This window comes from Emiliania huxleyi, assembly GCF_000372725.1.
Source record: "Emiliania huxleyi CCMP1516 unplaced genomic scaffold EMIHUscaffold_381, whole genome shotgun sequence".
In the NCBI taxonomy this organism is placed as follows: domain Eukaryota; phylum Haptophyta; order Isochrysidales; family Noelaerhabdaceae; genus Emiliania; species Emiliania huxleyi.
In genome coordinates this window covers 64,345-83,798 of record NW_005199109.1, presented here as the reverse complement: position 1 = coordinate 83,798, position 19,454 = coordinate 64,345, and the positions used below count along the sequence as shown (strand labels likewise).

The 19,454-nt window shown below is 64.8% G+C and overlaps 8 protein-coding genes across 8 annotated transcripts in view; 5 read left to right on the top strand and 3 right to left on the bottom strand.

Annotated features, from left to right (window-relative positions):
* The window catches only part of EMIHUDRAFT_243231 (hypothetical protein), a gene marked incomplete at both ends in the record, with an annotated part of 3,845 nt that extends 2,898 nt beyond the window's left edge, over window positions 1–947 (bottom strand). The window contains 2 exons of the mRNA XM_005771535.1: window positions 146–244; window positions 288–947. Coding sequence (XP_005771592.1) covers window positions 146–244; window positions 288–947 — 759 coding nt within the window. The remainder of the gene's footprint in view (window positions 1–145; window positions 245–287) is intronic.
* A 2,387-nt stretch (window positions 948–3,334) lies between these two features.
* On the bottom strand, window positions 3,335–6,370 carry EMIHUDRAFT_118136 (hypothetical protein; the record flags this gene model as incomplete). Its single annotated transcript, XM_005771534.1, has 9 exons — window positions 3,335–3,548; window positions 3,622–3,887; window positions 3,946–3,989; window positions 4,057–4,184; window positions 4,338–4,575; window positions 4,625–4,817; window positions 4,942–5,103; window positions 5,493–5,843; window positions 6,140–6,370. 9 exons carry the CDS (start codon window positions 6,368–6,370, stop codon window positions 3,335–3,337), a joined length of 1,827 nt encoding a protein of 608 aa, XP_005771591.1.
* Window positions 6,371–7,184: 814 nt separating this feature from the next.
* On the top strand, window positions 7,185–8,160 carry EMIHUDRAFT_243228 (hypothetical protein; the record flags this gene model as incomplete). Its single annotated transcript, XM_005771533.1, has 5 exons — window positions 7,185–7,314; window positions 7,383–7,448; window positions 7,531–7,596; window positions 7,679–7,744; window positions 8,060–8,160. The coding sequence occupies 5 exons, from the start codon at window positions 7,185–7,187 to the stop codon at window positions 8,158–8,160; spliced, it is 429 nt and encodes a 142-aa protein (XP_005771590.1).
* A 968-nt stretch (window positions 8,161–9,128) lies between these two features.
* EMIHUDRAFT_243226 (hypothetical protein) lies at window positions 9,129–9,980 on the top strand (the record flags this gene model as incomplete). The annotated part of the gene is made up of 1 exon (XM_005771532.1): window positions 9,129–9,980. One exon carries the CDS (start codon window positions 9,129–9,131, stop codon window positions 9,978–9,980), a length of 852 nt encoding a protein of 283 aa, XP_005771589.1.
* Window positions 9,981–10,323: 343 nt separating this feature from the next.
* EMIHUDRAFT_48027 (hypothetical protein) lies at window positions 10,324–10,683 on the top strand (the record flags this gene model as incomplete). Its single annotated transcript, XM_005771531.1, has 1 exon — window positions 10,324–10,683. A coding segment is annotated over one exon (360 nt), but the record flags the coding sequence as incomplete, so codon positions are not given.
* Window positions 10,684–10,805: 122 nt separating this feature from the next.
* Window positions 10,806–12,344, top strand: EMIHUDRAFT_430761 (hypothetical protein). Its single transcript, XM_005771530.1, has 6 exons — window positions 10,806–10,839; window positions 10,918–11,076; window positions 11,142–11,222; window positions 11,295–11,417; window positions 11,479–11,808; window positions 11,937–12,344. The coding sequence occupies exons 2-6, from the start codon at window positions 10,948–10,950 to the stop codon at window positions 11,952–11,954; spliced, it is 681 nt and encodes a 226-aa protein (XP_005771587.1). The 5' UTR covers window positions 10,806–10,839; window positions 10,918–10,947; the 3' UTR covers window positions 11,955–12,344.
* EMIHUDRAFT_243224 (hypothetical protein) lies at window positions 12,321–12,872 on the bottom strand (the record flags this gene model as incomplete). The annotated part of the gene is made up of 2 exons (XM_005771529.1): window positions 12,321–12,546; window positions 12,850–12,872. 2 exons carry the CDS (start codon window positions 12,870–12,872, stop codon window positions 12,321–12,323), a joined length of 249 nt encoding a protein of 82 aa, XP_005771586.1.
* A 414-nt stretch (window positions 12,873–13,286) lies between these two features.
* On the top strand, window positions 13,287–17,023 carry EMIHUDRAFT_316202 (hypothetical protein; the record flags this gene model as incomplete). Its single annotated transcript, XM_005771528.1, has 4 exons — window positions 13,287–13,437; window positions 13,930–13,931; window positions 14,920–15,972; window positions 16,016–17,023. The coding sequence occupies 4 exons, from the start codon at window positions 13,287–13,289 to the stop codon at window positions 17,021–17,023; spliced, it is 2,214 nt and encodes a 737-aa protein (XP_005771585.1).
* Window positions 17,024–19,454: the final 2,431 nt, after the last annotated feature.

Sequence of the window (19,454 nt, the reverse complement as noted above, 5' to 3'; positions counted from 1 at the left end):
GTAGCTGAGATAGAGCTCCTCGAGCCGCGGGGCTGCCCCCTCCTTGCCGAGGGCGGCGGCCAGCTCCTTGCAGCCATCGACGCCAATTTGGTTGTAGCCGAGATAAAGCTCCATGAGATCCGGCGCTGCCCCGCTCGTGAGAGACCTCCGCCACGTGAGCCGCATCCGCGTCGCCCCAGCTGAGGCGGACGTAGCGCAGACCGGTGGCGTTGGCAACGTCGGCGGTGGAGAGGGTGAGGACGCACTTGCAGTCGCGGCACATTGAGGGTCTGGAGCTGCGAGGCGACCTCGATGCCGGCCCTCGCCAGCGCGTCGGCGCGCGAGCCGAGGCCCGGCAGCCTGTGCGCCGCTGTCTGCCGCAGCAACGCCTGCGCCTCCTCGTCGCTGCGGACTGCATACACGCGCCCGCTGGCGCCAGAGCCGCCGCCGGAGGCCTTGGCGGCGGAGGAGGCGAGCTTGGCGAGCAGCTTGTTGGGCGCGACGCCGCAGCAGACCGGCAAGCCGAGCCTCTCCCGCACGGATCGCACCAGCTCCTCCGCGACGCTCTCCGGCCCGTGCCTCTCCTCGACTGAGACGTACCCCTCGTCGATCGAGGCGCGCTCGAGGGTCGAGCCGCACGCCGCGCCGGCGTCGAGGCTCGCCCGGATGCAGGCGAAGAGGTCGCGGGAGGCGTCCTGATACGGCTTGTACCACGTGCGCGGACCCGGCCAGTCCCGCCAGAAGGCGTGCACCAGCCGGCCGCCCGCCGGCGTGAGGACTGCGCGGGCAGCCTCCGGGCTCATGTGCTTGCGCACGCCGAGTGCGCGCGCGGATGCGGAGACACAAATGACGTCGTTGTACTGGAAGAGCGCAATCGGAGGTGTGCCTGGACCCTCGCGAACAGACCGGTCAAATTGGGCGTGGACCGCGAGGAAGAAGCGGTCGACATCGATGTGGATCACCGCCATGGCGTGCTGATGCTCACTCACTGGGCTGCGTGGAGCGCAACGAAAAATAAGGACGCAAGGGTTTTGCTGGCTAGCCTGACCTGCGGCGACCGGCGGCGAGAACGCGTTTCGCGAAAAAAAAAAGGGCGGTGAGTGCGGCGTTGTGCGGGATGTGAGAGAGAGAGAGAGAGAGAGAGAAGAGAGAGAGAGAGAGAGAGAGAGAGGTGCGGGACCGCGGCGCAGCCAGTGCCGCGGCGAGGCCTCCGGCTGTTTGCGGCGGGCGGCTTGCTGCTCGCTGCGATGGCGAAAAACTCGTCTCGCCACACGCCAAGGGCTTATGCTCTGGCGAGACGTGAGGCGCATGCGCCCAGGAGGGGAGGGGGCATGTGTAACGACACTGCTAGAGATGCCTTTCGGGGCCCAGAGATAAAACTTCTGTGATGCCATGCGTGACCTAGTAGTGTCCCCAGCTATGGGCGTGTCCACGTTGGAGCCAGGTGTGGTGTGGGCGCGAGAATAGCTCCGCCGTTCATGGAGGCAACCGATGCGAGTCGACTGGTGTGTGTCGTCGTGGTTTCGTATCAAGAATTCTCTCTCTCTCTCGTGCGGGATGTCTGTGGGCCCGAGAGCGATATGCCATGTTTCATAACATCAGGCCTGCATGCACGGCTGTGGCAGGCTATCGTGTCGACGAGCGACGGATTTGGCTTCGTGAGACATCTCGTGCAACACTTCTGGGAGACCGAAGAGTTGCCCGAGGGGTGGGACGAAGAACGATTTTGTCCTTGCCGGTTCCTCCCGTCGCCTCTTCTTTGTTCGAATGTTTTTCAATCCATCCTTCACGAAGCCCTCCCATGTAGCTTGAGCACTTGAGCACTGGATAGGGCCGATTCCGCGTGGTACGCGTACGGGACCCCTCGATCGTCTCGCCCTCCCTCACTGGTATGTTCATTGGGGGGGGTCATAACAAACACGGTACAGGATCGAGGTGCACGCTGCCGAAGCAGTGTCGTCCCCTCTCTCCCCAACGGCGATGGCGGTGTGACCGATCGAGCTACAAGAGGAGCTTGTTCAGCAGGATCCGGGTTAGGCTGGCGCACTACCTCACTGGGCCTGAGATCGCAGCGCCGCTTCCCGTCACCGTCTCGGGTTTATGTGGGATCGAACCACTCCGGGATGGGCAAGCCCATGTAGCTAGCGTTCTTTGCGAATGTCTCGAAATGGCCAGCAGGCGCTGTCTGCTCGCGACCTGTGCGGGCCGCTCGTCCTCCTCGCCCTTCTTTCGTCCTCCCGTCCCTCCCCTCCACCATGGCCGCCTCGGTACTTCTTTCTAGCACGCGCCAGTTCGCACCTGTGTCGAGCCTGTGTGCTGTGCCCGAGGTGTTTTGTTTAACCTTTTCGTGTCGTGCCGTTCGCCCTCCATTCGGTGACTTCCATGGCTGTCCGAATCCTTTTGGGTGGCGCTCTCGATACCGTTGCGTCAACCTCGACGTCGCTGTCGCCCTCCCCGTCCCCGCCGTCGCCCGTGCCTCGGTTCGCGTCATTGGTAGCGTTTCCGTTGCCCCCTCGTGCTCCGCCGTCGTCGCCCTCTCTGCTCGGGCCGTTAGCGATTTCGCTCTTCCTGCGTGTCGCCCCTCCGTCTCCTCCCCTGCCTTCGTCGTCATCGTCGCTGTCGCGAAAGCCCTCCGGTCCCTCGATTCCCTCGTCTATCCCCTCCGCTGCGTCCTCCCAGTTTATATCCTCATCCTCTGTGCGCGTTGTCGTTCCCTCCCCTTCTCCATCGTTGTCGCCTCCGTCGACTGTGGCGCTGCCTCTTCCCTCGCCTCCGTCCTCCTCGTCTCGCCTGCCATCGTCCCGTGTCTCCTCGTCCTCGCCATCGCCTTGGCCGTTGTCTACCTGTTCATCGTGTCCCTTGCTGCTGGTGGCATCGCCGTTGGCTTCCTCTCTCCCCCTTTCCTCCCCGCCCCTCTCGCTGTCTGGTGTTAATGGACCCCCTTCCTCTCCCTCGCCACCGTCACCGTCTCCATCCCCGTCGCTCCCGCCCTCCATCCCCGCCGCCCTTTGTCTCACACTCGTCTCTGCCATGTCCGCCGTCGCCGCCGTCAAGTCTGCTGCGCTCTTTGCTCCGACGAGAGGACGCGCGCGTGAGCCTTTGAGCCGGTTTGAGCGACTCACGCCGACTGACCAGGTCCCCGTTTTGCCATTTAGCCATTTTTACGACGTCATGTCTAAAGATGCACACCGCGTACACCATGCGCGGGTGGGGGGTGCCCCTCTGGCTCTCTGCCTATGTTTTATGACTTTTAACATACTATGTACCCTGTTTCGCTCCCATCTCGGGTGCCTCTGTCTGAGCCTGTTTCTCCCATCTCCGCCACTCCGCGCACACGCACTCCGCCTCAACGCGCTCAGCGGAAAGCCTCCAGGCCAGCCGGCGCGATGTTCTCCGGCTTTAGCGCGAGCACGCCCCAGTCCGTCCGGACTGGCCAGCGCCCGCTCGCGGTCGGGAACATGTCGCGGATAGTGCCCGTCGTGCCGTTGAGGTGCGCGTGGGCAGCGCTCCTGACTCCAGAGATCAGGACCGTGGTGCCACCGAGCCAACGAGCCGGCCGGCGACTCGACCTAAGAAGGGAAACAGCGATGAGTCAAAGGAAGGCTTACTATCTCAGGACAAGGTCTGGCCGGCGGGCTCGACATGTAGAGCGCGTCCGAGAGCTGGCTAGCCGCCTGCATCGACCCATGGCCGGGGGAGCAATACCACAGCGCCCGGTCGTCGCGCCGCAGCGCTTGCGGCATGATGCGGTCCCGCCACGCGTCGAGCAGCGCGACGGCGGAGAAGTGCGGCGCACGAGCGACGCACGCCGGGTCCAGCGCCGCCACCGCGGGCCGGTGCTGTTGCAGCGCGTCGCGCACGCTCAGCTTGCCGCGGGCGATCGCGTCGGTCAGCGCGTCCACCTCCGCCTATCCACACGCTGCACTGTGAAGAGGCGCTGTTCACAGCAAGAGCCCGCCAGGGTACCACCTCATGCGCGCGCAGCACGCCCAGCTCGACGGCGCGCTCGCCTAGCGGAGCGTTCCGAGAAGGCTCACTCGACAGCTCGCAGCACGCCCCGGCTCGGGTCGACAGCACGCTCGCCAATGATCGCATCGAATGCGCGCTCCTCGGCGAGCGCCTCGAGGGCGCGGGCTGCCAAGTGGCCGAGCCAGGCGAGGTCGCAGGCGCGGGCTCGCATCTGGGGCGGGAAGAGGGCGTGCGACCTGTCCCCGAGGAGGAGGGCCGTGGAAGAGGCGCCGTTCACACCCACAGCCGGCGGGAAGAGGCAAGTGCGACCTCGGCGACCACTCGCACGCCTAGCGCGGGCGGTTGCTGTGGAGCGACGCTGTTCACACGTTGTGCTGTGGACAGGCCACCGCTCTCGCGCCTCGACGAGCAGCGCCGCGGCCGCGGTGACGTGCGCCTCCTCCACCCGCCCCTCGACCGCGCTGCGCCTGCCCGGCTCCGACCAGCTGTCGGCTTGCGACGGCCACAGCGCGCCGACGCGCTTGCCCGCAAGCCACGCGCGCGCGTCGGCCATCGGCGTCGCGTGGCAGTCGCGGCGCGCGTCCCTCCAGCGCCGCGGGAGCTCGAGGGTGGCAAACACGTCTGCGCCTGTGGAAGGGGTCCGAGGAGGTGCGGGGAGGGCTCCTGGCACTCGCACTCGCCGGCCACGTCTCCGCGCCGTCGCGCAGCAGGGCGCGGGTGCGGGCGAGTGGCGCCACAAGCCGGAAGTGCAGCGGCGAGACCCAGTCAGACGTGTCGAGCATGAAGTCGCGCATGCCACAGTCGACCAACTCGGCCACAGAGGCGAGCTGGTCGACCTCGATCGTCTCGAGTTCGCCACCGGACAGCGCCTGTTGTACATGTTGTGTTGTGCATGTGCATGTGCAGTGTGCATGTGCATGTGCATGCACATGTGCATGCACGTGTATGTGCATGTGCATGTGCATGTGCATGTTGTGCGCGCGTGTCCCGCACCTCCGGGACTCTGTGAGCCGTGTGGCGCCGGGCGCCATAGCACTCGAGGAGCAGCGCGCACTTCTCCAGGCCGGTGGAGCAGGCGCTGGACAGCGCCGTGTGGCCGCTCGCCGCGGAGGCGGTGTCGGGGTTGGCCCTCGCCTCGAGGAGGAGCGCGAGGACCTACACACCACCACCGACACACGGTCAAAGAACGTAGAGAGCCCGATCCGCCTCACCTCGAGGGCGAGGGCCTGGTGGCCCTTCTCATCGGCCGCGGCGCCTCCTCCTTCGGCGTGCACGGGCGCCGCAACAGCGTGCATCACCGCGCATGTGGTGTTGCCGGCCGGCTGAGGGTCGATGCAGTGGTCGAGGTCGGCACGCGCCTCGATGAGCACGCGCACACAGCCGACATGGCTGTCCTGCACGGCCAGCAGCAGCGGCGTCCAGCCGCCCGCCTTGACCTGGTTCGGGTCCGCGCCCGCGGCGACGAGCGCTCTCGCGCAGCTCTCGTGCCCTTCCTTGCAGGCGATGTACAGAGGGTGGGCTCCGTTTTGCCGAGAGTACGCGACGTCTGCGCCATGCTTCAGCATCTGCTCGAGCAGCCCGAGCCAGCCGGCCAGGGCAGCTTCGTAGAGCGCCTCGCTGACGGAGAGCGGCGAGATGGCCTTCTCGACGTCGGCCTTCAGGCTGTCGGAGGCGAGTCCCAGCAACTGGGCGATCGCTGTCCGCTGTTCGTGGACCACTTGCTGGGATCTCCCACCGTTGGCCGCTTGCGGGGATCTCCCGGAGACCAGGTGCTCATTCAACGCGTTTGCAGTGGTGATCAGGTTGCTGAGTATCGTGTCTCCGTTGCTCAGAGTGGTGTCCGCACCGCTCGCGACCAGAAGAGCCGCGACTTCCGACTGAGCGCCCTGGCACGCCTGCAACAGCGCGTTCCCTACGCCGTTCGGCCCGCACGGCAAGTTGACAGCCGCGATCGATCAGCAGGCGAACAATCTCAATAGCGCCGTCCTGCGCTGCGAAACCAAGCGCATGGCAGGCATAGTCGGTCATATTGGTGTCTGGGCTGATGCCGCTGTCGAGGCAGACCCGTGCGGCGGCGACGTCCTGCGCCAAGATCGCCTTTTGCAGCCCCGCTCTGTTGATGAAGCGCGATCTGGGTGTGGCGCCCGCGGCGCCCGCTCTGTTTGACCTCTGCTTACCATGGTGGCCGCACCGCTTTCAAAGAATTTGTGCGCGCGGCGCCCAACACAATGCCCTGGATGCATTGCTCCACGCCGTGCTGGCTGGTGCAGTACTGCCAATGCGCCGACTGGCGCGCAGGGTGCGCGTCGCCGCGCGTGGCACGGGTGGCTCGAGAGGCGCGGCTGTCGTTCAACCCCGCGGCGCATGTGCGCCGCGGAAGCTGCTCGACAGGCTGAGAGAGAGAGAGACAGGCTGCGGGCATCGCTGCGGCAGAAAGCGCCCGCCCTCTGCTTTGCTTTCGCCCGCGTTTTACGACAACTTTCGGTTTATCATAGCCGCCGAACTTTACCCCGCTGTTTCTTTATAGGCGTCTCGCAGCTGCGTATTCTCGTATTATCTTCGAGTAGTTGCGAGAGAGATTTTTAGAAGCTAACAAGACCTTCTTCTTCTAGTTGCGTGGGGGCGGTATGTATTCTCGTATCAGTAGTTAGTGTCGTGTCCACTAGCTCCGAGTAGAGGGTGCGTTCTGCAGTTAAGGGGAAACCCGGTACACGGAACCATCCCTCGGAGACCCGTGTTATGGCCCTGCGAACGCGCACCCCCGGGGCTAGGGCTCTCTTGCCCGCAACCCGATGCCGATCATCCGGCCCGCTGGGTGTGCTTCTTAGCTCCCCGGCCCTGGATGTGATATGTGCTATGTGTGGGGTCGGGCTCGCTCGGTCGGGCCTCGACGAAGAAGTCTCCTTGGATCTTGGCTGCGTGACTAGTTTTCATAGTGAAAACCGGCGATTTCGGAGCGCCCGTGGCGGTTCGCGAGAAGGAGGGAGAGCGTTTGAGGGGGCTCACACGGCAAGGACACCGACCGAGGGGGGGGTCGGTCGTCACATCTCCCGCCGCCGAGAGAGCGAGCGACCGGAGGGGGGGTCCGGTCCACCTCGGGGGCAGACCACCGACCGGCGGGGGGGTCCCCACGAACTAGGGGGGGTTGGTACAAAATGACGCTCCTGAGAAAAAAATTAATTTGCAAAAGTCAATTGCGGCCGTCCCCGAGCAGTCGCGTCGGAAATCACTTCGGCATGGGCGCCTGCTGTTCCGCCGAGGGAGCGGCAGAGGAACAGCCCACTGAGGCTTACGGTCGCGCCTTCGATGGCAAAATAAAAGCCAGTGGTGACGAGTCAGCGACCCTCATTCAAAGCGCTCTGCGGGGTTCGTCCTGCGCTCGATATCCTTCCCTACCCTCTCCTTCCGATTCCTGAGGAACTCCCCTCGTGCAGGATTTATGGCAAGAGAAGGCGCTGACGGTGCGGACGCCGCGACGCTCGTTCAAAGCGCGCTGCGAGGTCTGCTCACCTGCCAGCCGTCTCCTTGCAGCCCTCCCCCTCACTCCCACCCTTTCCTCCCACCTCTCCGACGCACACGCAGGCTACATGGCAAGAGATGGTGGAGAAGGTGCAGACGCCGCAACCCTCATTCAAAGCGCGCTGCGAGGTCTGCTCACCTGCCAGCCGTCTCCTTGCAGCCCTCCCCCTCACTCCCACCCTTTCCTCCCACCTCTCCGACGCACACGCAGGCTACATGGCAAGAGATGGTGGAGAAGGTGCAGACGCCGCAACCCTCATTCAAAGCGCGCTGCGAGGTCTGCCTTACACAAATAGCCCATTGCATCACAATCCCCTCTCACTTGGTGTTTGCGAAAACGCAGGCTACATGACGCGAGAATACGCGTAGACGGACGAGCATATCGGCCCGGACGCCTCTGTGTGTGCACGCATGCAAAATGACGGGAGAGAGAGACACTGCTAAAGCAGCGACGGCAACTGCCTTCAAGGGCGCTCACACGCGCGTCACAGAGTGCAAAGCTTCTTTTTTCGCTTCCAAAAGTCGAGTTGCATCGCGCATCGCATGAGCACACGAGCACCGTCTTCGGGGACTTCCTCACCTCTTCACTCAGGGCAGTCGTGTGCGCAGTCCACCACCGCAGAATATAAGTCGGCAAGCGCAGCGGGCCACACCCCGCCGTGGATGTGTGCCGGCGCGGGGTGCGTGATCTGACATCGGCGCAAAAATCCTCGAAACGGGTTCGGACACATCTCGGGGGATACGCATACGGGCGGCCATCCAGGCGCGCAGCTGTGACCGAGCGCCACGTGCCCCATTTGCACCCCATTTCCCCGCCTGTACGAGTAGATCAGTCTGCAAAGCGTCCTCCCTTCCCCCAACGCCCCCACGCCTTTGGGCCAGCGGCGGAATGAATGTCCTTCTATTCCCACTTGGACCGATCGAAGGCCCACCCTTCGTCAAGCCTTTTCTGGATTTTGTTGCGAAGCGTGACTGGCATGCCACTTGCAAGCTCCTTCACGCTGAGCATGCCATTAACATCTGCATCGCAATCTGCGAATGTCCTCTAGCGGATTGCCCTACACTTTTGGGAAGACATCGAGAATCGGAATGCGCGCAATGCTTGCACTTGAACTCCTCCTTGGTCAGCCCGTCGCCGTGTTGACGTCAAACTTCATCAGTGCTGCCAAAACGGGATCTTCCACCACCTCCAAGCTTCCTTTCGGTCTCTGCGTTTCTTCAGAATGGCCGCTGCCGTTGCACGAGTAACCGCACGCGCCCATGTGTGTGTGCGCGGGGGACACGGCCGCACGGCAGCTACAAAGCCAGCTTGGAACTCGTACGTCCTACAACTCGAATGACTTGAGCACTCAGTTGGGAGAGCGTTAGACTGAACATCTAGAGAGACACCACTGAAGGGCTTTCCCTGCGAACGCGCACCCCCGGGGCTAGGGCTCTCTAGCCCGTAACCCGATCGATACCGATCATCCGGCCCGCTGTGGGTGCGCTTCTAGCTCCCCGGTCCTGGATGCGAGGTTGATAACTGCACTCCAAGTGCTCCAAGAAAGAGCTGTGAAAGCGAAAGTAGCGAAAATTTTCAGTTATGTAGCTCTTACGTACATTCCCGGAGGAGGACTGCTGACGGGGTTTGCGATGAGGATCTGAAGTGTAACCGCCGATCCATGGCGCGCGTAGCTATGACAGGGACCGCGGCCGCGGACCCGGTGGCGGACGGGGCTGGCGCGCAAGCGCCGGCCACCGTCGTACTGCCGGGGATGCGCAGCGGACCCTGGAATCGCTCCGATCGCGCGCAACTGGAGGACGCGGTGGGTGTCGCACGGTTGTTCGGTGCGTCGTGTGTCAGGCTGATAAGGCCTGGCTACGCGACCATCGAGGTCGACCTGAAGCACGAGAAGGCCGCGGGCGACCGCGAGTCGGTGAAGGTGGCGGAGCGCTCGTACATCGAGCGCACCGCGCCGAAGAAGAAGGAGCTCACTGATGAGCAGCTTGCGGCTCGAACCGCGTCACGCAAGGCCAAGAAGATCCGGCAGAAGGAGCGCCGGGCGAAGGAGGCTGGCGAGCGCGCCGCGAACGAGGCCGAGAACGCGGAGCGCCCGCGCGCGCAGCTGCGCGAGAACATCGAGTACGTGATGGCCGGGCTGCGGTCTGCAGCTGCGCAGGCGCGCAGCCAGGCCGGGTCCAATATAGGAGTCGAATACTCGCTGCCCCCGGAGAGGGACGACGGGTATCGACGCGGCCCCAGCAAGGTGTACGCCACAGTTCCCCAGGGGACCGTGGCGACGACGGTCGCCCCGGACTGGCTCGCGAACGAGCTGGCCGGGCGCGGCAAGATTGATGCGGCATGCCGCGACCGCATGGTCATGCACCTGATGACGGCCGCCGGCGCCTCGGCGCCGGCCGACGCCGTCTTCAGGTTCACGGCTGGCGAGGCAATGCAGACCGAGGACGACGACGAGGACGCCGACCGCTCCGAGGAGTATTCCGACGACGACGGGAGGGCGTCCGACTTGTAGCTGGCCTCACCCATATCTTACCCTCTGCCCCCCCCCTCCTGCTACCCCCCAGGCTAGATGGAGTAGTCACAGATAGCCCCACACAGCCCCTTACCCCGGGTACTACCCCTTCACCCTCGCCTCGCTGTGTTTCTGAACACGTAGACGACCACGCTGTGGGGGTTGTGTTATAGGAGTAGGAGTGGGGTGCAGGGGGTGCCGAATTACGGGGTGACGAGCGACGTGCGTCCTCGCGCCCCCGATGGTCGGCTACGAGGGTGGGAAGTACGCTGAGGGGGCGAAACGGGCAAAGGCGAAACTGCTCGGTACCTACCAGAAGGCCCTAAGCCTGTACTCAGACGGCATCTCGAAGGACCAGCTTGCCACGGTCCTGCGGAAGCAGCTTGCGCAGAACCCGACAAACGCGGACCTTGAGGCGGCAGCACAGTTGGCCGACAGTGGGGGAAAAATCAGTCTCGACGATCTTTGCTTCTTCCTCGTCGAGAATGCGAAGCCCATGCCCTCGCAGACCCAGCTTGCCAAGGCGTTCACGGTGCTTGACAAGGACGGCTCGGGCTACCTCGAGAAGGACGAGCTGAAGAAAATTGTCTCCACGGTGGGCGAAAAGTTCTCTTCCGATGAGCTTGCAGCGCTCGACGCCGTCCTTCTAAAGGTGGGCGGAGACAATGGCAAGATTGACTTCGCCGAGTTCAGCAACCTCGTCACCGGTGGCAAAGTGGGCAAGTGTCTGTGTCTGTATGCCAGCAACACGCCCGACCAGAAGGACTTTGTCAAGTGCCTTCGCGAGAACGTTGTTGCCGTCAAGTACGACTTTGCAAAAGCCACGGCCGAGAGCCTCACATCGGCCATCAACGCCAAGGCGTCCCTCCCCCCCCTCACGTATGAGCCCCACAGCCGAACTCCGCGCCCATGGTACTCCACGTGCACCAAACCGCAGGTGTCTCTGCACGGCAAGTTTGACTCCATCATGCTGGCCAACCACGGCCCAGGCGGGGGCGACGTTTGGTGGCGTGTCAGCGAGCTGGTCAAGCTCGAAAGCGCAGACGCCGCGTCGACCTTACTCGAGGAGACCAGCCCGTGCGGTCAAGTGATGCGGGCGCAGCCTCCGGCCTTGGCGCGGCAATCGCACCCTCTGCTCTCCGACACGCGCATCTCGTATAGGCGCTCGGAAGTGCGGTCGTCGACGGTGGCCGGGTGGACCTGCTTGCGTGCAGCTTCTACAAGGACGAGAAGGGCAAGCAGGCCCTGCGCTTTCGCCAGGGGCCCGGCTCTACCCACCCACCGGCCATCTCGGCACGTTGATACACACCGCAGGTGCTCGCCGCCATCGAGGAGATGACAAAGACAAACTTCGCGGCATCGTCCAACGTGACGGGCAATCCTGCTCTCGCCGACCGGGAGGGCCACGAAGGCGATTGGGTGCTCGAGAGCGACAAGGCGCGCGAGCCGCCACGTTTAGTCCGCTTGAGCGCCGCCGACAATCTCGCGAGACTCGTAGGTGGACATCAAGTCGGTCTACTTTGAGCCCGACCGGCTGATGAAGGAGTTCCAGGGGTGCTTCTTCTCGGTGACGCTCAAGACGCCAGATGGCTCGAGCACGATCGATTGCCCAGACGACACGTACATCCTCGACAAGGCCGAGGAGGACGGCATCGAACTCCCCTACTCGTGCCGCGCTGGCGCCTGCTCGTCGTGCGCGGGCAAGGTGATTGAGGGCACGATCGACCAGTCGGACGGCGCTTTCCTGGACGACGACCAGATGGGCCAGGGCTTCTGCCTCACCTGCGTCACCTACCCTACCTCGGACTGCACCATCGCGACCCACCAGGCCTGACCTCCACCTCCGCCTCCCCTTGGCCTTCACCGCCGCCCCCCCTCGCTGCTCACACCGCCCTTCCCCCCCTTCTCCATCCTCGCCCTCTCACCTTCCCTCCCCCCCTCCGCTGTTCTTCTCAGGAGGATGAGCTTTTTTGACCCCCCCCCCCCCTCTCCGCCCCGCCCTTGCGCCTTCCCCTCCTGATGGTTGCGCCGCCTCTCGCGGTCTCGCGCCGCGGGGGAAGGATGCCGGGGCGGGGTGCAACCTTGCGACCTTGCGCCGCGAATTCATGGCGCAGGCCTGAAATTCGCGCGTCTGGTTGTGTGCGTGCGAGAAGCACCTGTCGCCTGTGCGCCGTCGTTGTAAAGACTGCCGTTTGTTTTCTGCAAAGATTTGCCGCCCGCAGCGCGCAGGGCCCGGGGGAGACGGCCGGAGACCGCCCGCTTCCTCCGCACCACACCGCAGCCTCGCGGGCCCTCGCGCAGCGGCCGCCGCGAGGCACCCCCCAGTTTAAGTGTGGTTTTCTACTTAATGGCAAAGTTTCTCGTAAATTTCTCGTGCGTCCCATCGCCGAGAGTTCCAAATTGCTCGCGCGACACAGGCTCCTTGCGCCACCACGGCCACCAGACACAACGCGCGGTAGCAAGGATGAGAGTGTCCCACTGAAAGCACTCGGCAAGCTCTTCCGCCGTGTTGTACCAGCGGCAGAGGAGGCGGTGCAGGCGGCCGCCGTTACCCGCCGAGGAGGCCCTCATTGACGTCATCTCCAGCTGTCTAGCAGTGTGGAGGCGTTCGCAATGCTGCTGCGAACAAACGCAGCGGGCTCTGTTGTGCTTTCTAACGTGCGCATCCGCGGCTTAGAAACCGTGAGAGACGTGGCAAACCTGCGCTCAATTACAATCCGATTCCGTCCTTCCGGCAGGTCGCGGCTGCAATCTTCTTTTGGGCGTGGCGCTGATTTTGGTCCTCTGCGGTCGTGGTGGCGGCTGGCGCTGACTGGCCCAAAGCGGACCTCCTGTTTCCCCCAAGGGCGCGGCTTGAAACCGACTGGACCTCAGCTGCAAGGGGATGGACATGTTGCGGGTCGTCGATTGCAAAGCCCAAAGGCCGACACATCAAAGCCGCAAAAGCACCGGGTGGGCTAGCCGCAAACGACCGTTAGGGGTGAACACACAAACGGACGAGAGATGGAGATCTATTTAGATGGTGGGACCCATGAGCCATGTGTTCCCGCCCTGCACGATCTTGGTGTGCGGGATCTTCAATATCAATTCTCAGCCCTCGTCATAACCCCGCAATAGAGACCCCTGAAGAGCGGCAAAAGTTGGGGCCCTGCAACATTGCCTGTCCGTTTAACCCTCCAGCCGCACCGAAGCACCGTGAGCGTGCGAGCGCAGCCCCTTCCGTAATCTCCCCTTCGACCCCTTGTCGAGCTGGGCAAATAAGCTGTGGTTGAAGCTGCGCATGCGAAACCCTTGCTGCCTGGCAAAATGCGACGTGAAGAGCGAGTCGATCACATCCGACGCCGGGAAGAGGTGCCGCACGAGGTGAGGCGCCACGCGGCTCGAGACGGCAAAGGCGTGCGAGCAGTAGCCAGGCGCCAGCCCGCGGAGCAGCTCATTCTCCTCCCCTCTCTCGGCAGTGCTCGCCGCGGGCATGAGGCAGAGTCTCGAGGAGGGCCTCCGCCTGCCGCGCTCCTTCCTGACCTACTTTGAGGGTGCCTCGGGCCACGAGTGGGGAACTTGGCCGCGCGTAGACTTTCTCCGCCGCGCAAGGGCCGCCGCTCCCGCGAGCGAGGGCCAGTCCTGGTGGATGGCGCCGAGCTGCGCCGCTGGGCAGACAGAGCGCTGCCTCCTCCCCAAATTCCGCAGCTGCGCCACGGCCAATGGTTCTGTCCCTCGGCTGTGCAACGAGCTGTGCTACACCCTCTCGGTGCTCGCCGCGCTCGACGACTTTCTGCGTTCACCGCACGAGTTTGCTCTTCTTCTGGAGGACGACGTGAGGACCCGAGAGCCGAGAGACCCTTGCTAGACATACCCGGGCACCTCCTAGCCTGCGCCTTCCCGTCTGCTCGGCAAAAAGGCTTCGGCACTCCGCCGGCAAGCGTCCACGTGACCCCACCATTGCAATCAGGTGTGCCCGACGGCGGCGCTGCTGACTGGCGGGGAGCACCTGCAGTGGCTAAAGCGCGAGCGCGGCACGTGGGACCTGGTCAAGCTCGCGGACTGCCGCCGCGGCCTTGTGGGCGTGCCTCTGCCCAAGACCTACCGGCCGAGGAGCCGCGCAGAGAAGCTTCAGACGGGGAGGTGCGTTTCGAGGGACACGCGGCCGCATCGCAACCGCAACGCGCTGCTGCCCGGGCTGGCCCCGGGCTACTGCTCGCACGCGCTCGGAGTGTCGCGGCGGATGGCGCGGCAGCTCTTGAGCGACGCCTTCCCCGTGACGGACTGCTTCGACAACTTTCTTGCCCTCAGGGTGGCGCCGGCCATCGGCCAATCGTCGATGCGCTACCTCTCGCTCAACCTGAGCTTTTTTGCGCAGGCCGAGAAGGGCGGCCTCACGGCGGGGCAGGTGCCGCCCGCGCTGAGGTCGCAGAACCGAGGGAAGCCGCATCAGCTGAGCCTTGGAGCGTCGTCGGCCGCAGAGAGGCATCGTCGACAGGTGCATTAGCCGCGTAAAAGTCTTTCTGCTGGTATAGTGCCAGTGCGCGCCAGTCCCGTGCCCAGTGTTGTGCGAGGGAGGTTTGTTGTAAAATTCTTTTATGGGTGTACCTGTGTTAGTGCCAGTGCGAGCCAGTCCCGTGCCCAGTGTAAAGAAAGAAAGAAAAGAGACGCCCAAGGGAGGGATGGGAGAACGGCACGCCGCCACCACACAGGGATTTTAAGGAGAGGAGTGTGATCCCAGTGTTGTGCGAGGGAGGTCTGGTAAAATTCTTTTATGGACGTGCCTTTTCCTCGAAAATTCTCCGCAGCAGCGCTGGCGAAGATGCTCTGCCTCACGTGCCTGGGCACCGTGGGTGTCACTGTGTCCGCGCTCGCCCGCTCGTCGGCCGCCCTGCTTCGCGGCGGCAGGCGCAGCCTCGGCGTGAAGGCGCTGGTCACCGAGAATCCGCTGCTTTTGCAGGAGAGCCTTCCGCTCTTCAGCGCCATCGAGGCAGTGCACGTGAAGGACGCGGTGTCGGGCGCGCTCTCGTCGATGGAGAGCGAGTTCGAGTCGCTCGAATCGCGTTTGCAGCAGAGCGGCGATGTCTCGTACTCAGCGGTTATTGAGGAGCTGGAGAAGCTCGAGGCGCCGGTCGAGTACTCGTGGGGCGTGGTGAACCACCTGATGGGCGTGAAGAACAGCGACGAGCTGCGCGCGGCGCACGGCGAGGTGCAGGGCGAGGTCGTCAAGACGACCACCAAGCTGTCTCAGTCAGAGGCGGTCTTCAAGGCGCTCGAGGCGCTCGAGAAGGACGGCTCGCTCGAGCCGGCGCAGCAGCGGATCGTGCAGAGCTCGCTGTCGTCGATGCGCCTCTCGGGCGTCGGCCTGCAGGGCGAGGAGAAGGAGCGCTTCAACGCCAACCGCATCCGGCTCTCCGAGCTTTCCACCGCCTTCTCCAACAACCTGCTCGACGCGACCAAGGCCTTCTCCCTCACCCTCACCGAGCCGGCGCAGGTGGACGGGCTGCCGCCGTCGGCGCTCGCGCTCGCCGCGTCGCGCGCGGCGGAGGAGGGGGAGGAGGGCGCGACGGCGGAGAGCGGGCCGTGGCGGCTCGGGCTCGACATGCCGTCCTACTTGCCTGCGATGAAGTTCCTGCGCGACCGATCGGTGCGCGAGGCGCTGTACCGCGCCTTTGTGACCCGCGCGGGCGAGGTGAACGCGCCGCTCATCCGGCAGATTCTGCAGATCAAGCAGGAGCAGGCGTCCATCCTCGGCTTCGGCAGCTACGCCGAGGTGAGCATCGAGCGCAAGATGGCGCCGTCGGTCGAGGCCGTCTACGACCTCACAGAGATGCTTCTCGCCAAGGCCTATCCCGCCGCGCAAAAGGAGCTGCAGCAGCTGACCGAGTTTGCAACCGCAAACGGCTTCGACGGCGCGGCGCTCGCGCTGTGGGACGTCTCCTTCTGGTCGGAGCGCCTCTCGGAGCACACCTTTGGCTTCGAGCAGGATCGCCCCCTTGCCCCACCACCTCGTGTGTGTGGAGAAGTTTACCTTACCTTACCTCACCTTCGAGCAGGAGGAGCTGCGGCCGTACTTTGCGCTGGACAACGTCCTCGACGGCCTGTTCGGGCTCTGCAGGCGGCTGTACGGCGTCGAGATTGTCCGCTCCGACGGCGAGGCGGAGGTGTGGCACGCGGATGTCGGCTTCTTCAAGGTGCTCGACGAGGCGAGCGGTGAGCACCTCGCCTCCTTCTTCCTCGACCCGTACGCGCGGCCAGAGAACAAGCGCGGCGGCGCGTGGATGGGCGTCTGTGTCGGCAGGTCAAAGGTGCTCGACCGCAAGCCGGTGGCGTACCTGACGTGCAACGGCTCGCCGCCGGTGGACGGCAAGCCGTCGCTCATGACCTTCGACGAAGTCACGACGCTCTTCCACGAGACGGGTCACGGGCTGCAGCACATGCTGACCAAGGTGGCGCACGCGCCGGCGGCCGGCATCTCCGGCGTCGAGTGGGACGCCGTCGAGCTGCCGTCGCAGTTCATGGAGAACTGGTGCTATGATCCGGCGACCGTGTACGATGCGGGCATGGCGAAGCACTATGAAACGGGCGAGCCTCTGCCGCGGGATCTCTTCGGCAAGCTCTGTGAGCAGAGGACGTTCCAGGCGGGCATGGGCATGATCCGCCAGCTCATGTTTGGAGCGCTCGACATGCGCCTCCACCACACGTACGACCCGCGCGGCGAGCAGACGCCGTTCGAGCTCCAGCACGAGCTCGCCGAGCGCTACGCGGTCCTGCCGCCGCTGCCCGACGACCGCTTCCTCTGCTCGTTTGGCCACATCTTCGCGGGCGGGTACAGCGCGGGCTACTACTCGTACAAGTGGGCCGAGGTGCTCTCCGCCGACGCTTTCGCCGCCTTCGAGGAGGCCGGCCTCGACGACGAGCAAGCGGTGCGCGAAGTCGGCCGCCGCTTCCGCGACACGGTGCTCGCGCTCGGCGGAGGCACCGCCCCATCGGACGTCTTCCGCGCCTTCCGCGGCCGCGACCCGAGCCCCGAGCCGCTGTTGCGCCACTCTGGCCTCGCGTGAGTAAGACGTTGGCGAGGAGCAGATCGTGCTGGAGCGAGCGCGGCCGTTGTGTCTCGCCGCGCTCGCTGGTCGTTGGCGCGTCCCCTCTCGTTTTTCGCGGTCAGTCAGGGTTCGAGTATATTTGTTGTGATTTTGGTTATTGATTGACTTCCATATCCTGTACAACGACACACTTACACGGGGGGGGCGGCGCGTCAAACCGTCGCGCCGTGACCCGTGTGGCCGCTGGCCGCTACGCCGGCTCTAAGTGTGTGCTCAGTCCTCAGAACGTGCCCGCTCCGCCAGCAGGTTCCTCCTCCTCGTCGTCCTCCGTCGGCAGCAGAGATCTCTCGGTCGCGCCCTTCAGCAGACCTTGCTGCGAGGCAATTTCACGTGAGCGCTCCAGCTCCATGCGCGTGTCAAATACCGAGCGTCGGCGTGGAGCCGACCCAGCGCCGCGCACCTCTTCCTGAGGGTGTGGAGCCACGAAGCCCTGCAGCACCGACGGTCGAGGCGCGACAGCAGGCGCCTCCTCGTCTTCACGCTGGTTCTGGGCCGTCCCGAGCCCGACCAGAGCGCTAGCCTCCTCCCAGAGGTCGGATGCCGCCTCATCAATTTTCCGGAGGTGGTCGCAGAGGGTGTCTGGCCGGCAGGAGTCAGCAGTGGCGGCAACGGCAGCGGTGGGGCCCCTCGCCGCTTCCCGTCCAACCAGCTCGAAGATAGCTTGCACAGGAGCGCACAGCTCCCGCAGGAGTGCCGCCTGCGCCTCCACGGAAACCTCAGCCGCGCGTGCCTGCTGCGTCTGGCGGTTCGTCCGCTCCTGCGACTGAGAAGCCGCTAGGTCGTGCTTCCGCTGCTGCTGCGCGAGCTCCGCCGCCCGCGTCTCGCACTGGACGATCTCCGTCTCGAGGCTCAGCCTCTGCCGACTCTGCCGCTCGAGGAAGTTGAGAGCTGAAGCGTGGCGGCTCTCTGTCTCCCGAACCACCCGCAAGATCTCGCCCACCGCGTGCCTGCACGGCCCAGCCGCAGGTCCAGCGGGATCGAGTCCGAGCGTCCGCTGCACGCGCTGAAACTCCGCTTCCATGGCGTGGACCTGGTTCTGCAAATGGCCCATCCGCAGGTCCAGCGACTGGCTCACGTGGCGCTTCTGCCGCAGCGCGCGATAGGTCATCTGCTTCCCCAGCTGCTCTGCCGAGTCCTCCGCGTCGTGCGCACTCCGCAGGGCAGCCTCTAGTCCGCGGATGTCGAGCTCGAGCTTGGCGAGCTTATTCTCCTTGTCGGCCGACTCTTGACGGTGTTCGAAGCCGGTTCGCTTGAGCCGCGCCTCCACCTTCTCCTTCTCGTCGAGGGAGCAGTTTGCGAGCGCCACGAGCTGCTTCATGTCTGCCGCCATTGCTCGCTCTCGCTCCGCGAGGCGCGACATCTGACGCAAAAAGTCGGAACGCGCCTTCCGCAACGTATCAATCATGCTTGCCAGCCCACGGTTGAGTCTCTCGGCGTCGGACACGCGCGACATGGCCACCTCCACCACCCGGGAGAGCCGGTTGAGCTCCTTGTTTAGCCGGTGCTCGCGCCGCGCGCTGCTGATGATGCCGTCACTGTCGGCGCAGCTCTCGAGGCTGCGCGCTTGTTGCTCCGAGAGCTGCGTTTCGCGGTGCTCGAGCATCTGGGCCTGCAGCTGCTGCTCGCTGAGAGCGTCGCGATACGAGAAGAGCTGACGCTCGAGATCGGCCGCCTTGCCGCTTGCGGTCGCCGTCGCAGCGAGCGAGGTCTGGGTCTGAGAGAGTGCGGTGCGCTCCGAGGTCGTCGAGCGGGCGGTCGCCAGGAAGGCGGACTCTTCGGACGCCGCAGCCGCGCATGCCTGCCCGGCCCTCGCAGCCCGCGGAGATTCAGAGGTGGTGCGCCGCTGCGCCCGCTTCAGCACCTCCTCCTTCCAGGTCGGCACTGCGCCCCCGCCGTGCAAATCCCCCATGACGCCGTTGAGGTACGTCTTTTGCTTGCGCGGGCTGCGCGGGCTGCGCGGGCTGCGCGGGCTGCGCGGGCTGCGCGGAGTGCGTGGGCTGTGTGATCCCACCCGCTGAACCGAGTCCGGGGTGCCTGCTTGGAAGCGGGAAGTGGCTTCCAAAGGCTGGGTTGCCTTTGCGGGCGGCAGGCTTTGCTGAGGCGCGGCCGCCTTGCGCGGCGAGTCCTTACGATGGGGCGAGCCGGGCTCCACAGAGACGCGCTCTTTGGCGGATCTGAGCTCGTGCAGGGCCTGGAGGATGATCGTCTGGTCGGCCGGCTTCACCTTCCAGTCTGCCAGATCCTCCCTTCCGAGGGAGAGAACGCCCAGCCCATCCACGCCGTGGATGAGGAATGCAGGAGAGTAGTCCTCGCTCGTCCCGAGCGAGTGCGCCCACTCGGCCACGTCGTGCGCGGTCCATTCGAATGACGCGACGGGCTGGGCGGCGCT